A 21,204-nucleotide genomic window follows, 5' to 3' on the forward strand; every position below is an offset into this window, starting at 1 on the left:
GATAGCATTCTGCGTTTCTCTACCCACTGTTTCTCCATCTCCACTACTACTATTCCTGGTCCACCATTTTTTTCTTTCTCTCCTGGATTACTGTGATAGCTCCTTACTAACCCCTTCACTCTTGCTGTGGTACATTCCATCCTTATATAGCAGGCAGAGCAGTCCTTTAAAAAGAACATTTGGGGCTTCCCTGGTGGCGCAGTTGTTGAGAGTCCGCCTGCTGATGCAGGGGACACAGGTTCGTGCCCCGGTCTGGGAAGATCCCACATGCCGCAGAGCGGCTGGGCCCGTGAGCCATGGCCACTGAGCCTGGGCGTCCGGAGCCTGTGCTCCACAGTGGGAGAGGCCACAACAGTGAGAGGCCCGTGTACCGCAAAAAAAAAAAAAAAAAGAACATTTGGGGCTTCCCTGGTGGCACCGTGGTTAAGAATACGCCTGCCAATGCAGGGGACATGGGTTCGAGCCCTGGTCCGGGAGGATCCCACATGCCACAGAGCAGCTGGGCCCGTATGCCACAGCTACTGAGCCTGCATTCTGGAGCCCGTGAGCCACAACTACTGAGCCCACGCTCCAGAGCTACTGAAGCCTGCACACCTAGAGCCCGTGCTCTGCAACAAGAAAAGCCACCACAATGAGAAGCCCGCGCACTGCAACGAAGAGTAGCCCCCGCTCACCGCAACTAGAGAAAGCCCGGGAAAAGCAACGAAGACCCAACGCAGTCAAAAATAAATAAATAAAATAAGTAAATTAAAAAAAAAAAAAAAGAACACTTGAATCCAATCATATCACTGTCTTGCCTAAAACCCCCCAGTGCTTCCTGTTACTCTTTTAATAACTTACGTTCCTTACCTTGACCAACAAGGCCCTACATATTCTGGGCCGAGTCTACATCTTTGACCTCATACCCCACCGTTAACCCTTTGTTCACTAAGCTCCAGTGACATTTGTCGTCTGTTTCTTGAATAGTCTAAGCTTGTTTCCATCTCGGAATCTTTTCTTATTCTGTTTCCTTTTCCTGGAATACTCTTAACCTCAAAACTTTTCCATGGCTAACTCCTCATTTATCAGGTCTCAGCTCAAATAATCATTTTCCATTCTTCACACTAACACAGTGCCCTGTTTTATTTTTGTCACAACAGATATTACTTTTTGAAATTGTTCATTTTTCCTCTAAAATGTAAGCTCCGTGAAAGCAAGGATCTTGTTTGACATGGTATTATGGTATCCCTAGCTCCTAGAACAGTGCCTGGCACATAATAGGCACTAAATAAATATTTGAATGAATAAATATTCTTCTAGCTTCTTTTTTTTGATCATCTGAATATAAAATTATCTTAATATTTATTGCTATGGATGAATTATTAAGATTATTAAAATTAGGGTAACTTTTTTTAATATTAGGAAAAATATTACAAGACCGTTTGAGGATCAGACATCATTGGTAAGTAGAATCTTTCTGATTTAAGAAGGCATGTAAGTGATTATTCAAACTAATTCATTTAATTTAATAGTACTCCTAATTTATGATTTTGAATTAGAAATCATCCTATGTGAGGGAATTTTAATGCAGAATGCAGGGGAAATAAGACTTTTATACTTTCAAAAAGATGACTATAGAGCTTACATTTCACTGAATGTTACGTATTCACTGCTTGCAAGTATATTGATAGAATTTTTAAAAATTGAATTACATTTTAAGTGCATAATTAATGGATTGTCAAAAGGAAGCTTGTTATGGATCTTTTTATAGAGCAAGTTTGATTTAAAAAAATTTTACTTTTCTTTTTTTGAGTGTTTTTAGAACAAGAAACACTACCCAAATGATTACTAACAATTGTCAGTTGCTTTACTAGAGTTAATCAAATTCCCGTTTGAGTGTATTAGCAATCAAAACTAAATGAAAAAGTCTAGTGAATGAAATCAGAAGATAAAAGGTGGTATATAATAAATGGAGAATGATGAGTGGACTCTGAGTATGTGATGATATTAGTTTCTTACTAAAGAAAATCTTAAGGGAATACGTGGATTAAACTATTTAAGTTGACTTAAAAAAAATCAGAACGTGATTATGTTCTCTTGACAGGACCGCCATTGCTTGTTCTTTTAGTTAGTGAATTTAAAAGAAAAAATGTTTGAAAAGAATCTCAATAACTAATTAGAAAACTGAAATTGAGCATCTTATCCTAATTTGGCAACTAACTGCAGTGAAAATTATATTAAGAAAATATTGTCAAAATAAACATTTTTTTTAATAAAATTGCTTTTATCATAGTCTTGGGTTTTTCACCGTCATTTTTGAAGAGATCATGAAAGTAAAAATGGAGGGTCTAACCCAGAAATCTCTCTCTTCCACACGTGACTTATCCAGGGCTGATTTTGTTTTGTGACACCATGGTGCTTTCAGTTGAGTGACCACTTTGTAGAAGTGTTATGTTGTAGAATCTGTAGCATTCTGTACTTTTTTTTCAATCCAGTGTCAATATGACAACTTTTCTTATACTTAAAATTGTGGCATTTCCTCTCTTTGATCTCCCACTTCCAGAGACAGGAGATATTTCATTGGCTGTAATAAATCTCAGACCACTAGAGCTCAAAATGACTGTGGAAACAGTGATCATGTTGGAAATTTGGTTGAATTCCTCCTCCTGACTGCCCATCCCCCAATAGCACATTTCTTATGCTGTAATCTTGGAACTGTGCTTACTACAAGAGTTAGCAAATATACCTCCTGTGGGCTAAATCCCTGTTTCTGTGAGGACCACAAGCTAAGAATGGTTTTTACATTTTTAAAGTTTTTTTTTTTTACACCATATAAAAAGTCTAAAATATATACTATCTAGTCTTTTGAAGATAATTTGTCTACTCTTGCTGTAGAATTTTAAGAAAAAGCGGACTTTATGGAGAAGGATGACAGATGAGTACTATATATATGTGAAAGGTAGTTTATGGAAAGCTTTGGGCTGTTAACATGAGAATGTAAAAAAAATTTTTTTTAAGAAAGGATTTTCATTGATTTGGACATTTAAAAAACATTTCTGAACACATGCTTTGTGCCAGACACAGTGTAAGTTGCTTTCCCATATGACGTGTCACGTGGCCCTTGCAGATTTTTTCAGGAAGTGTTATTGTCTTTGATTTACACATGATAAAAGTAATTCTCAGAAAGGCTGACCAGATCCCATAGCAATTGGCAAAGCCAGAATTCTTGGACTTTCTGACTCTGTATCCTCTACATAGGGAGTGGATAGGCAAGTAGGTAGTTGTTTGTTCCTATTTGCTTCTGCTTAAGCACTGGAATGAATGATAACCAAACGAGGGGCCCATACCTCAGGGGGTCTTGCACTCAATAAAGAAAAGTTGAGGACCGTGGTTGCTTCGAATGTTCTTTAACATTTTTGTCATTAATTTAGGAAGCTTTTCCAACTATGCTAGAACTAGACAAGAACACATTCACTCTAATTTTTGTGCTAAGATTGGGAATCTCAATAAACTGAATCAAAGTATGTAGGATATAAAGTATAGGCACTAGTGTAAAAGGAGCTGTCCAGGATTGAAACCCCATAATTGTGTTTCCATCCCTCTCAAATCTGTAATAGAAGTCAATTTTTTTTTTTTTTTTTTTTGCGGTACTTGGGCCTCTCACTGTTGTGGCCTCTCCCACTGCGGAGCACAGGCTCTGGATGCGCAGGCTTAGCGGCCATGGCTCACGGGCCCAGCCGCTCCACAGCATGTGGGATCTTCCCAGACCGGGGCACGAACCTGTGTCCCCTGCATTGGCAGGTGGACTCTCAACCACTGCGCCACCAGGGGAGCCCTCACATCTTTTTTATTCATTCATCTGTTGATGGACCTTTAAGTTGCTTCCATGTCTTGGCTATTGTAAACAGGGCTGCAGTGAACATTGGGGTGCATTTGAATTATAGTTTTGTCTGGGTATATGCCCAGGAGTGGGATTGCTGGTTCATATGGCAACCCTATTTTTATTTTTTAAGGAACCTCCATACTGTTTTCCATAGTGGCTGCACTTAGATTCCCACCAACAGTGTAGGTAGGAGGGTTCCCTTTTCTCCACACCCTCTCCAGCATTTGTTACTTGTAGACTTTTTAATGATGGCCATTCTGACTGATGTGAGGTGGTATCTCATTGTAGTTTTAATTTGCGTTTCTCTAATAGTTAGTGATGTTGAGCATCTTCTCATGTGCCTCTTGGCCATTTGTATATCTTCTTTGGAGAAATGTCTATTTAGGTCTTCTGCCCATTGTTTGATCAGGTTGGTTTTTTTTTTTTTTTTTTTTTCAGGTTGGTTTTTTTGTTATTGACTTGTATGAGCTGTTTGTCTGTTTTGGAAATTAAGCCCTTGTCAGTCTCATTGTTTGCAAATATTTTCTCGAAGTCCGTAGGTTGTCTTTTTGTTTTATTTATGTTGATCAGTTCTAGTAGTTTTTGTGTGGAATCTTTAGGGTTTTCTATATATAGTATTGTGTCATCTGCATATAATGACAGTTTTACCTCTTCCTTTACAATTTGGATACCTTTTATTTCAAAGAGGTACAATTCTTAAGGTTCTTACATTTATGCATTGATTGAAGGAGATTTCTTTGGTTTTACAGGAATTTTTTTCAAAGAAGTCAGATTGTTCTTTATTCATGTTTGGCTCCCATAATAAGAAGCGGCCAAATAATCTAGTAATAGGTAAATATCATTTACTTTTTAATACTTTTATTTTATAGAGTCAGTTCTGTGACTCAGATTAATTGATGGTATTGAGGATTCAGGAGTAGCCAGTTAGCACTGAACTAGTTTTTTATTTTCCTTGTGAATGTGAATAAAATTTATTTTTACCTACCAGTCTTCAGGTAAAGAAGGGACATGTAAATATCACCCTACCTCAAGTTGTGGAAGTTTTTCAAATATAAAACATATATCCTAAATCAGTATTAGAGTTAGAAAAAGAGAAGTAGCATACTCACACACACAAATTAACCCTTCCCTAATAAATACCTGTATAATGAATACATTTGAAAATAAACCCTTGCCCTGTATTGTGTATTGAGGCTTGGGCTGACATGCTCACTGGCTTAGGTAAAGCCCTTTACCCTCTGTGGGCCTTTATTTACTCTTCTGTAAAGTAAGGGAGTTTGGCTAAGTGATCTTTTAAGATCCTTTCCAGGTCCAAAGTTGCAACAGTACATTCTAGGTAGAGTTGAAAATTTAAGAAAGAAGAGACATGTTTGGGAGGTTTAAGGAGAAAGAAAAGAGGCAGCTATTAGGACATTTTGAACACGCAGATAAGTAGGTGAATATAAGGCAGCTGTTTGGGAAAAAATAAATGGTTAAAAGAAAATGTATTTTCCTTCTAGGTCGTATGTATGACTACCATGTGCTGGATATGATTGAAGTAGGTATCGAGAAGTTTGTCTCCCTTAAAGATATTAAGGTAAGATACTGATCATAAAAATAAGCATTTTATAACGTTGCTCTTGGGCAATAGTGACATCTTGTGGTGAAGAGTAAAGATACAGACTTAAATAAGAAAGAACTTTGGTTTTATTCTAGTGTGCTCTAAACTAAAAAGCACAATTTCATTTTACCTTTAAAAAGAGAGAGATGTTTACAGCATATAACACATATGTAGGCAGTTAGACTTAGAGTCATTACTAACTTCTTGTCTAGGCCCCATAGTTGAGATGCTCTCCTCTCCCTCTGAATTATCACAGCACCCATTTTATGTAACCTCAGAAATACCACAATTTTCTTTCTTTCTTTCTTTCTCTCTCTCTTTCTTTCTTTCTTTCTCTTTCTTTCTTTCTTTCCTTTCTTTCCTTTCTTTCCTTCTTTCTTTCTTCTTTTTCTTCCTTCCTTCCCCTTCCTTCCTTCCTTCCTTTCTTTCTTTCTTTCCTCCTTCCTTCCGTCTTAATTGTATTTATTTATTTATTTATTTATTTATGGCCGTGTTGGGTCTTCATTGCTGTGCACAGGCTTTCTCTAATTGCAGCGAGCAGGGGTTCTGCTCTTCATTGCAGTGCGCGGCTTCTCATTGCGGTGGCTTCTCTTTTTGTGGAGCATGAGCTCTAGGTGCGCGAGCTTCAGTAGTTGTGGCATGTGGGCTCAGTAGTTGTGGCTCGCAGGATCTAGAGCACAGGCTCAGTAGTTGCGGTTCACGGGCTTAGTTGCTCCATGGCATGTGGGATCCTCCCGGACCAGGGCTCGAACCCATATCCCGTGAATTGGCAGGCGGATTCTTAACCATTGCGCCACCAGGGAAGTCCCCACAGTTTTCCAAGTGAGCCCTGTTTTAAACCTAGGAAGCTTTGGCTGATCCTACAGTATTTTGGCTGCTGGGAACCAAATTGCTAGCTCACTTTTCCCCTTGAGGACTTGCATCTTTGTGTCTCCTTTGTTTGAATGGAATTATGAAACAGAAAGGCAAGAAAACTGTCCTAATGCAGTTCCTGGATCGAAATTGGGCTTCTGCTCCCTCAGACCTCTGCTCCTGGCTTAATCTAGTCCATCAAATACATTATTTCACTTAAGATCTCTTAGCTACCCTCTAAGGCTGAAATTATTTTCCCTATTATATAGATTTGGTGACTGAGGCCCAGGGGAATTCCACTGGTGACCTGGAGTCATACATACAGTAAATGGTATAACGAAGATTAGGACTGAAGGGCTTTGAAAGAAAGGATATTGAAGTTTGTAATGGAAAGTTACATAATTGTTCTCAGTCTGTGGGTCTTTGTATAGTTGAAAGAATTATAGCAAATATATAATCACTCCTTTTCCCAGCCTCCCCTAAGAAGAGGACATGCCTTCTAGGTTTCCTGTGTGTTTGAAAAAAGGCTCTTACCAGATCCCTACTTGGTTAGCTATACCACCTTCCTCAGGTACAGGGCAGAACAGTGAGATTGGATTTGGAGGCAGAACACTTGGGTTTGAGGCCTTTCTTGGTCAGTTAGATAGCATTTGTGACCTGACATTCAGTTACTTGCCTGACCCACAATTGCAATCAAGTATTAAACAGGTATAACAACATCAAACGAGATAATATATGTGAAAATGCTTATCAATGAATTTAATATATTGAAAGGTATTTTGAAAACTGTATAAACTGTGATACTTTATTATGGATGCCATCATTTTATTACAGTTTATTACAGGTTGTCTTTGGGGCTGTGTGTGAATCCCTGGAGATGAGCAGTACCACTGCTGTTAGCATGGTTACCAGTTAGTGGGTGTGAGCAGTGGCTGATGCCTGCATGCCAATCCCTCTGCTCTTTCCACTTTCCTTCCAAAGCAAAGAAATACCCCGTCACTGTGCAGCTTCTAAACTGAACCACAAAATCAGTATCGTTTGGCAGGTGTATTCTTAACAAGAACCATTTAAATTGAGTACTAGATCTCGTGGCTGTGTCGTGCGCGTGAGCGCCGTAGGGCCAGGGAGGCACCAGCTGCCGCGCAGGGCGGAGGCCGAGGCTGCAGCTTGAGGGAGGCCCTGGTCCCTCTGCACCTGTGTATGGCAGAGCTGGTGTGAGACCAAGAGACAGTCCTTCCCAGCCGCCGGGATCATCAAGAGTTTTGGCCGGAACTTTGAGCACACACCGAAATAGTGAGGAGCCAGGTGAAAAGCACAGATGATGGTGCTGAAACGGATTAATAAGGAACTTAGTGATTTGGCCCGTGACCCTCCAGCACAGTGTTTTGCAGGTCCAGTTGGGGATGATATGTTTCATTGGCAAGCCACAATTATGGGACCTAATGACAGCCCATATCAAGGCAGTGTATTCCTTTTGACAGTTCATTTTCCTACAGACTACCCCTTCAAACCACCTAAGGTTGCATTTACAACAAGAATTTGTCATCCAAATATTAACAGTAATGGCAGCATTTGTCTCGATATTCTAAGATCACAGTGTTCTCCTGCTTTAACTATTTCTAAAGTTCTTTTATCCATTTGTTCACTGCTATGTGATCCAAACCCACGTGACCCTCTAGTGCCAGAGATTGCACGGATCTATGAAACAGAGATAAGTACAACAGAATATCTTGGGAATAGACTCAGAAGTATGCCATGTGATGCTACCTTAAAGTCAGAATAACCTGCATTATAGCTGGAATAAACTTTAAATTACTGTTCCTTTTTTGATTTTCTTACCCGGCTGCTCCCCTATCAGAACTCATCTTCTTTAATTTTATTTTTTGTTTACCTCCCTCCATTCATTCACATGCTCATCTGAGAAGACTTAAGTCCTTCCAGCTTTGGACAATAACTGCTTTTAGAAACTGTAAAGTAGTTACAAGAGAACAGTTGCCCAAGATTCAGAATTTTTTAAAAAATGGAGCATGTGTATTATGTGGCCAGTGTCTTCACTCTAACTTGGTTATGAGACTAAAACCATTCCTCACTGCTCTAACACGCTGAAGAATCATCTGAGGGGGAGGGAGGTGGATGCTGAGTTATCACATCAAAGGAAGCAGCATTATTCTAGCAGCATCCATTCATGTGTAAGCCTTCCACTGTTAGAGATTTGAGGTTACATGATATACTTTATGCTCGTAACTGACGTGGCTGGAAAATTGGTATTGAATTTATAGCATCAGCAGGACAGAAAATGTGATGTATTTTATGCATGTCAACAAAGGAATGACCTGTTTTACAGAGAATGGAAATTGGAAGTCAAACACCCTTTGTATTCCAAAATAGGGTCTCAAACATTTTGTAATTTTCATTTAAATTATTAGGAGGCTTGGAGCTATTAGTTAATCTATCTTCCAGTACACTGTTTAATATAGCACTGAATAAATGATGCAAGTTGTCAATGGATGAGTGATCAACTAATAGCTCTGCTAGTAATTGATTTATTTTTCTTCAATAAAGTTGCATAAACCAATGAGTTAGCTGCCTGGATTAATCAGTATGGGAGCAATCTTTTGTAAATGCAAAGCTGTTTTTTGTATATACTGTTGGGATTTGCTTCATTGTTTGACATCAAATGATGATGTAGAGTTCTAGAGAGTGAATATTTTGCCATGTTCAGTTAAAAGTGTGTAGTCTGTTACAGGTTGACACATTGATGGACCTGATTTATGCAGAATTAATAAGCTATTCAGATAGTGTAGCTTTAGTATGCTGCACATGATACGGGCAGCCCGGGGGTTCATAGATGGACTTGGGACCCAGCAGTTTTGAAACGTGTATATGGAGTTTAAGAAATTTATTTTCCAGGTGCAACCCCCATCTAACTAAATTTTTTCTTCACCTTGTACACTTGACAGCTGAAAAAACCATAACATTGGAGTAATAATGGGTCAAAATTTACAAAATAAAGTACTGTTTTGGTGTGGGGAAAAAAATAAAAATAAAAAATTGAGTACTAAATTTTCACTCATGGAGCATATCCATAACTATAAAATTCATTAATTGATGAGAATGTGCTTACATTGGCAATTCCTACATAGACTATTAGCCAGTCCCCTTCACTTTGACCCCGTTATTTGGCTACAACCTCGTATTTTTAGTTTGTTCTGGAGTTGCATGTTTTGTTGTACTTTCCTTCCATATTTATTTCTTCTTTATTTCTACCTCCTCGTTTTTAAGACATCTTTACCAGGTATTTCTTCTCTTACTTGCCCACTTTTATTGCCAAGCCTCATCCCTCTATTAACTCTTAAGCAACAGGTGATTAGACTCTACCAGGAAATAGAGTGATTATTCTAGAAGCCTGTTTTCTAAGATGGCCAAAATTCTAGGGATGGTTATTCTGCATAAAATAAGCCTAAGAAATGAGATGATTTAAAATTAAAGGTTAGCTGGGCACAGGTGGAACACAGAAGAGTCATTGGGTCTGGAAAGTCTATTCAGGCCCACAATCAGACAGACAGATTTTAGGCCCATCTCCTAAGTTTAAACAGTTCAGGTTCGTGTTGGAAGCAGAGAATGTCAACAAGAGTGGTCATGGTGAACAGCGAAGCAACACGTGACCTCTGGTCCAAGGGCAGAGGATGTTTGTTTGTTTGTTGTCCTGTCTCCCCCTACCCCCTCCACTTGGATAATCCTTGATTAGTGTCAGAGCAGAGATATTAGAATCAGTGGGAAGCTCAGACCGATTCTTCTTCCTCCATAAATTAACCCTTCAGTTAAAGAATTTTTTCTATTTGATTTTTTCTTTCACTTTGGTAAAACAAAAATTCACATTCTTTTTGGTATAGAAAATCCAGAACTAGGGAGTTCCCTGGCGGTCCCGTGTTAGGACTCCACACTTTCACTGTCGAGGGCTCGGGTTCATTCCCTGGTGTGGAAGCTAAGATCCCACAAGCTGTGTGGTGCAGCCAAAAAAAAGAAAGAAAAGAAAATCCAGAGTGAGACAAAATATCTTTTAGAGTAGAGCTTCGATCCTGCTGAGTGAAGATTGCCCATATTTTCTGTAGCTTGTATAACATTATATTGCTTCCCATGTTAATGTTTAGTTGGTAGTTCAGTTTAGCTTTCATTTAAAAATACTGCTGGTGTGACATAGTAGGAAAGGCACATTGTTACAAATAATTCAAAGAAATTAAATTTATTTTGACTCTGAGATGTTGGCTGTTAGAGGGCTGTGTTTGTTTTGCTGCAGGTTTAGCTTTTTATTTTATTCTTTGCATAGAAAGTGATAAAAAGTAGCTTACATCATTCTTTAATCACTTATTAATTTGGCACTAAGAGGGAGTGGAATGAAAAATCATTTTTTAGTATAAAAATCTGTAAATTAAAAAATCCCCACTCTGGTTTTAAGTCTAAAATCAGTGTTCATAGGGACATCCTTGGTGGTCCAGTGGTTAAGGCTCCACGCTTCCACTGCAGGGGGCACGGGTTCAATATCTGGTTGGGGAACTAAGATTCTGCATGCTGTACCGTGTGGCCAAACTAAATAAATAAATAAAATCAGCATTCATAGACATAGTTTTAGGACAGTTAAGAAAATGTGAAAATGAGTCACTGTATATCAGCGGTCCCCAACCTTTTTGGCATCTGGGACCAGTTTCATGGAAGACAAGTTTTCCACAGATGGATGGGGGGATGGGGAGTGGTTCAGGCAGTAATGCGCGATGGGGAGCAGCAGATGAAGCTTCACTCGCTCGCCTGCCACTCACCTCTTGCTGTGCGGCCCGGTTCCTAACAGGCCGAGGACTGATGCCAGTCCAGGGATTGGGGACCCCTGCTATATATAAATATTGACTGCTTTAAAATCAGCATATAAACAATTTAGACTTGATAATTATGTAATTACTTTTTTTATTTCCTAGAATAGTAAATGTCCGGAGGGAACAAAACCCATGTTAATATTTGCAGGTGATGATTTTGATGTAACAGAAGACTACAGAAGGCTAAAAAGCCTTCTTATTGGTAAGTATTTTAATACATATCTGCAGGATAGCTCAGGTAGGCATTCTAAGAGTTGCCATTGGTCGTGGCAGTTTGCAACTTCACTCTAGATATACAGCTTTTTCTCTTTGATCTCTTTTTCTCCTTTTCATTATTTTGTTTATTCCCCACTAGAAGCAGGAGAGCGTTAAAAGGATGCTATACTCTATAGATCATTATTACTTTTTGATGGTATAGTAACTTTGGTAGCAACCTGTTTAATGCTTGCACCCGTCTCCTGTCATTATTGGCATTATTAAATTAAATATAGAAAATTGAAAAGTTAAATTTTCGAGATTATTATACATCATCCACTTCCAATTCAAAAACCTCTATTAGTTTTTCTTAGTCTGATATACAAGGCTTTTCACACTATAACCCCGTATAACTTGCTTTCTTAATCTCCACCAATTTCATTCCTCCCTTTTCCATTTTAAAAAAAACAAAAAAAACCTTGTAAGGTTGTTTTAAAGGTGATTGGCTCTTAGTGAACTCTGCTCATTCCTAATGTTTTATCTAATGACTACATTACTTTTTGTGTGTTCACAAGCCACCTTCTTAAAATCCAACATACAATATATAGTTATTGTCTGAGATTGATGTTAAATTTACCAATTTTAAACCACTTTTTCTCTCCTTTTTTGAAAAGCTGACATTATTGTTCTCCATGGTTTCTTAACGGTTACTAATACTTAATATTGTGTGATCACATCTGCCAGCTCTGTTCTTACTCTGGAAGGTAATTTAGTTCATCCCTAGAGATATGAACTCTTCTTATACTTAGTGGCATTTTCTGAAGTTTAAATAATTTATTCTATTTGAGCTTTTCTTGCACCATTCTTACAAGCTATGGCTTAACTTTTTTGGTTGCCCTTCTTTTGGATTTTTATATACTTTGCCCTAGATGACTTTTGAAAAGTTGGTGGGGGATATATTATAAATTATATACATGCTTTTTACAAATCTGAGCCAACCAAAGAATGTTTGTGGGCAGACACATTGCTTTCGGTTTTCCTTATTGGGATTAGTTATGCTCTTATTGTTAGGAATACAGTTTTCGGGACTTCTCATTTCTCTTGTTCATAATGGCTATTTTTGAAAAACTAAGTATCACTGTTACCTGTTTAATCCTTACTAAAACTCTTGAGTTTGGTAACATTTCATTTTACAGATGGGAAGTTGGAGGCTTAGAGAGGTTAAGAGCCATTAAGTAGGTGAAGCAGAATCAAAACCCAAAGCCTGTGCTTTTCTTCTTCTGCTCTTCATCCTGCCCACGGTGAATAATTCCTTTGCAGAGTCTTTGCTATAGGTTCTTACCTCTGTTTTCCATGAATTAAAAAAAAAAAAGAAAAGGGACTTCCCTGGTGACGCAGTGGTTAAGAATCCGCCTGCCAGTGCAGGGGACACGGGTTTAATCCCTGGTCCGGGAAGATCCCGCATGCCACGGAGCAACTAAGCCCGTGCACCACAACTGCTGAGCCTGCGCTCTAGAGCCTGTGAGCCACAACTACTGAGCCTGCGTGCCACAGCTACTGAAATCCATGCACGTAGAGCCCGTGCTCCACAAGAGAAGCCACTGCAATGAGAAGCCTGCATTGCACGTTGCACCGCAACGAAGAGTAGCCCCCACTCACCTCAGCTAGAGAAAGCCCGCACGCAGCAACAAAGACCCAACGTAGCCAAAAAAATAAATTAATTAAAAAAAAATCATACATGGAAGACAGCGACCAACATTTCTTTGAATATTACATAGCCTAAAACATCAAGGGAGTTTTTTTTAGCCAAGATTCCTAGTAGTTGTACTGCGTTGGCTCAGATTTCCTGCTTTTTTCCCCTTGTTCTTCTGTATAATTATTATTAGTGAGGGAATTACTTATAATTTGTTATAACAGAGCTTTGTTGCTTCTGTTTAAATGGTTTTATCTTACTATTTTGTGCTTCCACTAGATGGCAGGAATAACCACATGATGCAGTAATGAGAGGGAGGGAGTGAAAACCAAAAAGGAATTAAGAAAGAAGAAAGACAGGTAGCAGGATGGAGTGACATTGTCTGGCACTAAGCAAAGTTGAGTTTTTAATATAAATAAGAAGTAAGAAAGTTGCAGAGTTCTTGGTTTGTGTTGTGTGTTCAAATGAAATAATGTAGAGCAGTAGGTAAAGAGAATTTTATCAAGGGCTTTTTTCCTGTTTGGAAGTTGTGTTTTTGTTTTCTTTTTGTAATTGGCCAGAAAGAAAAGTTACTTCAGTATTTTCATGCCAGATACCCATTTTGTTCATTCGAATTTTGCTTCTCTTTTGCTTTAAATATTATATAGATTTGTAGTTAATCTTAGCAGGTCCTGCTTTTCTTTACAGAAAACCAGTGCTTGTTTTTTGATTCAGTCCATCCTAATTTTTTTTTTTTTAACTCTGGTTGTGCCGTGTGGCTTGTGGGATCTCAGTTCCCCAAAAAGGACCAGGGATTGAACCCAGGCCACAGTAGTGAAAGTGCCAAATCCTAACCACTAGATCACCATGGAACTCCCAGTCCATCCTACTTTTTATGGTTATTTTTTAGTATGACTACTCCTCGTATATAAAGATGATAATGAATCAAGTAATAGGTTAGTTTTATTAAGTGTCCCTTTAAAGCCTACCTTTAACTTAACTACCTAACTGGGTTTTGTTTTTTTTTTTCTTCATTGCCTTTGTCTATATTAGTGGTCATATCTACATCTGTGGTCATTGTTATAATTTTTTTTTAACCTTTCTCATTTCCTAATTCTTATTCCACTTTAATACATATAATAATGAAAATAACTGCCATAGATTAGGTCAGGTAATTTATTAAATTTAATCCTTTCTACAGCTCTACAGAGATAATTGTATTAGTCTGCTCAGGGTGCCATACAAAAGACCATAGACTGGGTGGCTCATAAGCAACAGAAATGTATTTTCTCACAGTTCTAGAAGTCCAGGTTTCTGGTGAGGACTCTCTTGCTGGCTTCTTGCTTTGTGCTTACAAGGCTTTTCCTTGGGGAGGAAGGGAAGGAGGGAGATAGACAGAGGAAAGAGGGGTTTAAGTTTTCTGGTGTCTCTTCTTATATGGACTCTAATCCTATGGGAGCAGACCCTACCCTTATGACATACCTCATTTAACCTTAAGTACTTCCTTAGAAGCCTTATTTCCAAATATAGTCACACTAGAGGTTAAACAAACATTCAGTTCATTATGGTAATATTATTCCCATGTTGTGGATGAAGAAATTGAGACCAGTTCACTGATGTCCAGAGTGAAGAGTTAGTAAGTGTCAGAATCAGGATCTTATCCATTCTCTGACTCCACATCCCCCAGTCTTTCCCGTCAACACCCTGTTCATCCTCCTGTGCCCTTTCCCAGTGTTTTTACTCATGGACACAGTCACACTAAAGGTGTTATTTTTGCTTGGAATTGATCCATTGAAAAAATGTCCAAACTGGGGCTTTCTTTCTAATTATAACCAATTTATCTGCTACCCCCTTATTTCTGTTTAACCAGGTTTTTCTCCTTATCACTATTCTCATAATATCTTCCTTTTTACCTCAACCATCATTCCTGCCCAGTTTAGGGTCAGCCTTTTTGACAGTGCTCTGAGTTTCAACACATTTTAATCCATCACCCCCTTGATGTTTTAGACTCCTCTTGTACTTTAATTGCTCCAGTCCTGGAATCAGCTATTTCTGTAAGGATCCTGGGTTTTTTTTAAGTGAGATTATTTTAGAAATCACATTTTGTGTGCTAGGGAGTATTTCTGGGTTGGTCATTGTTTCTAGGCTTTTTCAGTGGACAGAACTATGAGATTTATTTGTTAAGATAAAATATATCCTGAGTTCATACTGAAACTTCTAACTCAAATTTAGGACAGAAGGATATGTACACGTACATACCTTCTTTCATCCATGACAAAAATCCAGGTTCTCAATGACTCCAACATAATGATGCATTTACTTTATACTGTACTACACATACAACAGTCTCAGAATAAAATACTGTTATTACTACTGGTAGTATGAATATTGAGTGCAACTGAATGGTGTTTGGTTTCTTTTGTGTGTGTGGTTTTTTTTTTTTTGCAGTTCTGTATGTCTATATATCCTATTAGGAATATGGTCAAATTACTGTGTTTTGAAGTCATTTGAAACAGTCCTTTTCTGTATGATTATGCCTTCAGCCCAATACACAGGTTCATTTCATTTTGTTTTCAATTTTTAGGGATAACTTTATTAAGTTTTTTCATTATAAATTATTTTTTGGGGTATGATTTACATACAATCAAGTGCACGTATTTATTTTTAAATTCTTTTTTTAATTCCTTTTTTAAAAGTTTTATTTTTTGGCTGCATTGGGTTTTTGTTGCTGCGCACGGGCTTTCTCTAGTTGTAGCAAGTGGGGCCTACTCTTCGATGCGGTGCGCAGGCGGTGGCTTCTCTTGTTGCGGATCATGGGCTCTAGGCGCGCGGGCTGCAGTAGTTGTGGCATGCGGGCTCTAGCGCACAGGCTCAGTAGTTGTGGCGCACAGGCTTAGTTGCTCCGCGGCATGTGGGATCTTCCTGCACCAGGGATCGAACCCTGCATTGGCAGATGGATTCTTAACCATTGCGCCACCAGGGAAGTCCAAATGCACATATTTAAAGTTTTAAAATTTAATGGATTTTGACATATTTATATACCTCTAAAAACACCACTGCAATCAAGATATAGAACCTTTCCACCACCCCCCAGAATTTCCCTGTGCCCTTTGGTAATCCATTATTTTTCTCTATTCTAAGCAAACATTGATCTGCTTTCTGTCATTTTTGCATTTTCCAGAATTTAGGTAAATGGAATCATAGAGTATGTACTTTTCTTGGCCTGACTTCTTTCACTCAGTTTGTTTTGAGATTCATTCATGTTGTTGTATGTATCAATCCTCCATTTCTTTTTATAACTGAGCAGTATTCCATTTATAGCTATTCTGCAGTTTGTTTATACCTTCATCTGTTGATGGACATTTAGATTGATTCCAGCTTTTAATTATTACCAGTAGAACTGCTATGAACATTTATATACATATTTTTGTGAGGACCTATGTTTTCATTTCCTTTGGGTGAATACCTAGGAATAAAATGGTTGGACCATTTGAATAGCGTATGTTAAACATTTTTTTTTTTTTGCGTGGGCCTCTCACTGTCGTGGCCTCTCTTGTTGCGGAGCACAGGCTCCAGACGCACGGGCTCAATAGTTGTGGCTCATGGGCCCAGCTGCTCCGCGGCATGTGGGATCCTCCCAGACCAGGGCTCGAACCCGTGTCCCCTGCATTGGCAGGCAGATTCTCAACCACTGTGCCACCAGGGAAGCCCTATGTTAAACATTTTTAAGAAACTGCCAAACTGTTTAACATGGTTGCACTATTTTGCATTCCCACTAACTGTAGGGGCTCCATCTCCTTGTCAATACTTGGTAGGCCGTTCTTTTTAATTTTAGTTACTCTAATAGGTGTTGAATACTGACAGTAATATGTTTCCAAAGTCAAATCTACAAAATAAAGGAGTGGTAGTGTTGCAGTTTTAATTTGCATTTTCTGGTGACTTATAAGGTTGAACATCTTTTCATGTGCTTATTGGCCATTTGTATATCTTTGGTAAAGTGTGTGTTCAGATCTTTGCCTGATTTTTTTATTTGGTTATTTGTCTTTTTATTGGGTACTAATGTGGAAGAGTGTGTGTGTGTGTGTGTGTGTGTGTGTGTGTGTGTGAGTGAGAGAGAGAGAGAAGTCTTTTGTCTGTCTGACATATATCTTTGAATATTCTCTCCTGGACTGTGGCTTGCCTTTTTGTTTTATTGATTTATGTATTTATTTATTGGCCACACCATGCAGCATGTGGGATCTTAGTTCCCCAACCAGGGATTGAACTCGCTCCCCCTGCAGTGGAAGCACGGAGTCTTTAACCACTGCACCACCAGGGAAGTCCCTTGCCTTTTTGTTTTTAATGATGTCTTTTTTAAAAAAAAAATTTTTATCGAGATATAGCTGATTTATAATATTATGTAAGTTTCAGGTGTACAACATAGTGATTCACAATTTTTTTTTTTTTTTTTTTTTTTGCTGTACGTGGGCCTCTCACTGTTGTGGCCTCTCCCGTTGCGGAGCACAGGCTCCGGACGCGCAGGCTCAGCTGCCATGGCTCACGGGCCCAGCCGCTCCGTGGCATGTGGGATCTTCCCAGACCAGGGCACGAACCTGTGTCCCCTGCATCGGCAGGCAGACTCTCAACCACTGCGCCACCAGGGAAGCCCAATTCACAATTTTTAAAGATTATGCTACACTTACAGTTATTATAAATTGTTGGCTATATTCCCGGTGCTGTACAGTATATCCTTGTAGCTTATTTATTTTATGCATAGTAGTTTGTACCTTTAAGCCCGTGTCCCTCTCTTGCCCCTCGCCTTTCCCTCTCCCTACTGGTAACCACTGGTTCTCTATATCTGTGAGTCAGCTTCCTTTTTGTTATGTGCACTAGTTTGTTGTATTTTTTAGATTCCACATACAAGTGATATCATACATTGTCTTCCTCTAATTTCACTTAGCATGATGCTCTCCAAGTCCATCCATGTTGCTGCAAATGGCAAAATTTCATTCTTTTGATGGCTGAGTGGTATTTCATTGTATGTATGTGTGTGTGCGTGTGTGTGTATGGACACTTAGGTTGCTTCCATATCTTGGCTATTGTAAATAATGCTGCTGTGAACATTGAGGTAGTACATGTATCCTTTCAAATTAGTGTGTTGTTTTCTTTGGATATGTACCCAGGAGTGGAATTGCTGGATATGATAGTTTTATTTTTAGTTTTTTAGGAACCTCTATATTGTTTTCCTCAGTGCCTGTAGAACTTACATTCCTGCAAGGACTCCATTTTTTCTACATCCTCACTAACATTTGTTATTAGTGGTCTTTTTGATGATAGCCATTCTGACTGGTGTAAGGTGATATTTCATTGTGCTTTTGATTAGCATTTTTCTGATGATTAGCAGTGTTGATCATCTTTTCATGTGCCTGTTGGCCATCAGTATGTGTTCTTTGGAAAAATGTCTAGTCAGGTCTTCTGCTTTTAGGTTTAAGTAGGTCCCATTTGTTTATTTTTGCTTGTGTTTCCTTTGCCTTAGGAGACAGATTCAAAAAAAAATATTGCTACGATTTATGTCAAAGAGTGTTCTGCCTATGTTTTCTTCTAGGAGTTTTGTAGTTTCTGGTCTTACATTTAGATCTTTAATGCATTTTGAGTTTATTTTTATATATTGTGTGAGAAAATGTTCTGATTTCATTCTTTTACGTGTAGCTGTCCAGTTTTCCCAGCACCATTTACCAAAGAGATTTTTCAACATTGTATATGCTTGCTTCCTTTGTCATAGATTAATTGACCTTAAGTATGTGAGTTTATTTCTGGGCTCTCTATTCTGTTCCATTGATCCATGTAACTGTTTTTCTGTCTGTCTGAAGTCAGGGAGCATGATTCCTCCAGCTCTGTTTTTTCTCAAGATTGTTTTGACTATTTGGGTCTTTTGTGTTTCCATACACATTTTAAAATTATTCTAGTTCTATGGCATTGGTATTTTGATAGGGGTTGCATTGAATCTATAGAGTATTATGGTCATTTTAACAATATTAATTCTTCCAATCCATGAACACAGTATATCTTTCCATGTGTTTGTGTTGTCTTCAATTTCTTTCATCCATGTCTTACAGGTTTCCAAGTATAGGTCTTTTAACTCCCTAGGTAGGTTTATTCCTAGGTATTTCTCTGACAGTGTGCTGTTAGTGTATAGAAATGCAACAAATTTCTGTGTATTAATTTTATATCCTGCAACTTTACTGTATTCATTGATGAACTCTAGTAGTTTTTTGGTGGCATATTTAGGATTTTCTGTGTATAGTATCATGTAATCTGCAAACAGTGATGTCTTTTAAAGAGCAGAAATTTTAAATTTTTGTGAAGTGTACTTTATCCAATTTTTTTCTTTAATGGTTGTTCATACAGTGTTTTGTTTAAGAAACCTTTGCTTATCCCAAGATTGCAAAGATTTTTTTCTCTTATAAATATTTTTTTGAAGTCTTATAACTTTAGATCTTACATTTAGGTTTATGATCCATTTTGAGTTAATTTTTGTATATGGTGTGAGGTAAGGGTCAATGTTCTTAAAACTTTCTACCTCATTTCATTCTTTTTTTGTTTTTTTTTTCTTTCTTAAAAGCTTATGGAAAAAGCACATGCCTATAAGGTTTGCATTACAAAAACTGTTTCAGGGGAGACTGGAATGTACATATCTTGTTCCCCAGAATGACTCTGACTTCAATAATGCTGCCACAACCGTGAGTGGGGCTTTATTAACTTGGCCACTGAAGGAGAGTCAGGTTTTGGCAAAACTATGGGAAAGTTCTTCATTAATTAAAATCAATTTTTAGATCAAAATACCTTGAAAACGTACATATTTGGTTTATAAAAGTACCCCCAAGGGATTTTTATTTGTGGTAGTAAGGAAGGGTGGTGTGTACAAGGGTATGCACACTTAACGTCTGCTTTATGTATGTTAGTGATGCGATTTTCTTTTAGTTATCTGTAAGAAGGAAAAAGCAAACTGTAAAAGATGTATATGTCCATGCACATGGAGATAATTCCCATCTTATGAGCTAATGGGAGGAGGGAAGCAAGTGCTGAGTGGCTACAGATTGGAACAGAATGAGATATTTCCTGTTTATGACATCACCTGTCTTAGGGCACCTCTTCCTAAGTAATTAATTTGGATGACCCTTTTATGCCTAACTTTTTCTTAGCTAGATGTTATTCATGTGTTCCCATTTAGCCTCCCCCCAAGTTCAGTCTTTTTATCTGTAAAAATGAGGTGACCAAACTTGTTTGCTGTTTTCCAAACTCTTTTCATTCATGTGCCACCTTCATAACGTTAGCCATGTCTGTGTAGTATCCATAGCATTGTTCACTGGAGATTTTTCTTTAAATTGACTCCTCTTTTTATTTTTATTTATTTTTTTTGCGGTACGTGGGCCTCTCACCGCCGTGGCCTCTCCCGTTGCAGAGCACAGGCTCCGGACGCACAGGCTCACCCAGCCGCTCCGCGGCATGTGGGATCTTCCCAGACCGGGGCACGAACCCGTGTCCCCTGCATTGGCGGGCGGACTCTCAACCACTGCGCCACCAGGGAAGCCCCTGACTCCTCTTTTTAAAAGGAAACCCTATGTCCCTACTCTCAGTGCAAAATGGTGTATGATAACATAAATAATGCATTGTAGATTATATCTGCCTGTGTATCATTTAAAATTATCTCATATGTGCCACTTGGGTATTATTACCACTCTGTGGGAAAACAGTCTACTCATTGATCTTGATGGTTCTTTTCTGGCTTTGACACTAGATAGCTTTTCTTTGCTCATATAATTGAGATACCTTGTTAGAATTTTCTTGTTTGTTGGCGTCTGCCATATGACAAACACTAGTTCAATTTAATAGTCAAAGTTTGAACAGCCATTTTTATAGACTTTTGCCATCTTAACCTGTCTGTCTTAGTTGATTAAAATTGTATACCTTGTTTTACATTTTCTAAAAAATTACTGTTCACAATAAACCTGTTATACTCTGGTGCTGAGCATTGGCTTAGAGGGAGAACTGCAAAACTGAAAAATTACATGGCTCAGTGAATTAAACAGAAATACAGTCATGAGATTAAATGGTAGAGGGGCGGGACCATCAGATTTTTCAGGCATGAGTTTTTGTGCTGCTTTTTAGATGAGATACA

General features: G+C 38.4%; 1 protein-coding gene and 1 pseudogene across 6 annotated transcripts in view; both read left to right on the forward strand.

Annotated features, from left to right (window-relative positions):
- Positions 1 to 21,204, forward strand: part of RPF2 (ribosome production factor 2 homolog) — a 78,104-nt gene that overhangs the window by 5,480 nt on the left and 51,420 nt on the right. For all 5 annotated transcript variants that reach the window (XR_013830769.1, XR_013830770.1, XR_013830771.1 and 2 more), the window contains exons 4-7: positions 1,402 to 1,441; positions 4,612 to 4,693; positions 5,362 to 5,438; positions 11,282 to 11,381. Coding sequence is in view for 1 of the 5 variants with exons in the window: in XM_079939310.1 (XP_079795436.1) it covers positions 1,402 to 1,441; positions 4,612 to 4,693; positions 5,362 to 5,438; positions 11,282 to 11,381 (299 nt within the window). In the remaining 4 variants the exon portion in view is untranslated. The remainder of the gene's footprint in view (positions 1 to 1,401; positions 1,442 to 4,611; positions 4,694 to 5,361; positions 5,439 to 11,281; positions 11,382 to 21,204) is intronic.
- On the forward strand, positions 7,159 to 8,741 carry LOC307195257 (ubiquitin-conjugating enzyme E2 D3-like; annotated as a pseudogene). The gene has a single exon. The product of its transcript is annotated as a ubiquitin-conjugating enzyme E2 D3-like (transcript).

This window comes from Stenella coeruleoalba (genome assembly GCF_951394435.1).
Source record: "Stenella coeruleoalba genome assembly, chromosome: 12".
Classification (NCBI taxonomy): Eukaryota; Metazoa; Chordata; class Mammalia; order Artiodactyla; family Delphinidae; genus Stenella; species Stenella coeruleoalba.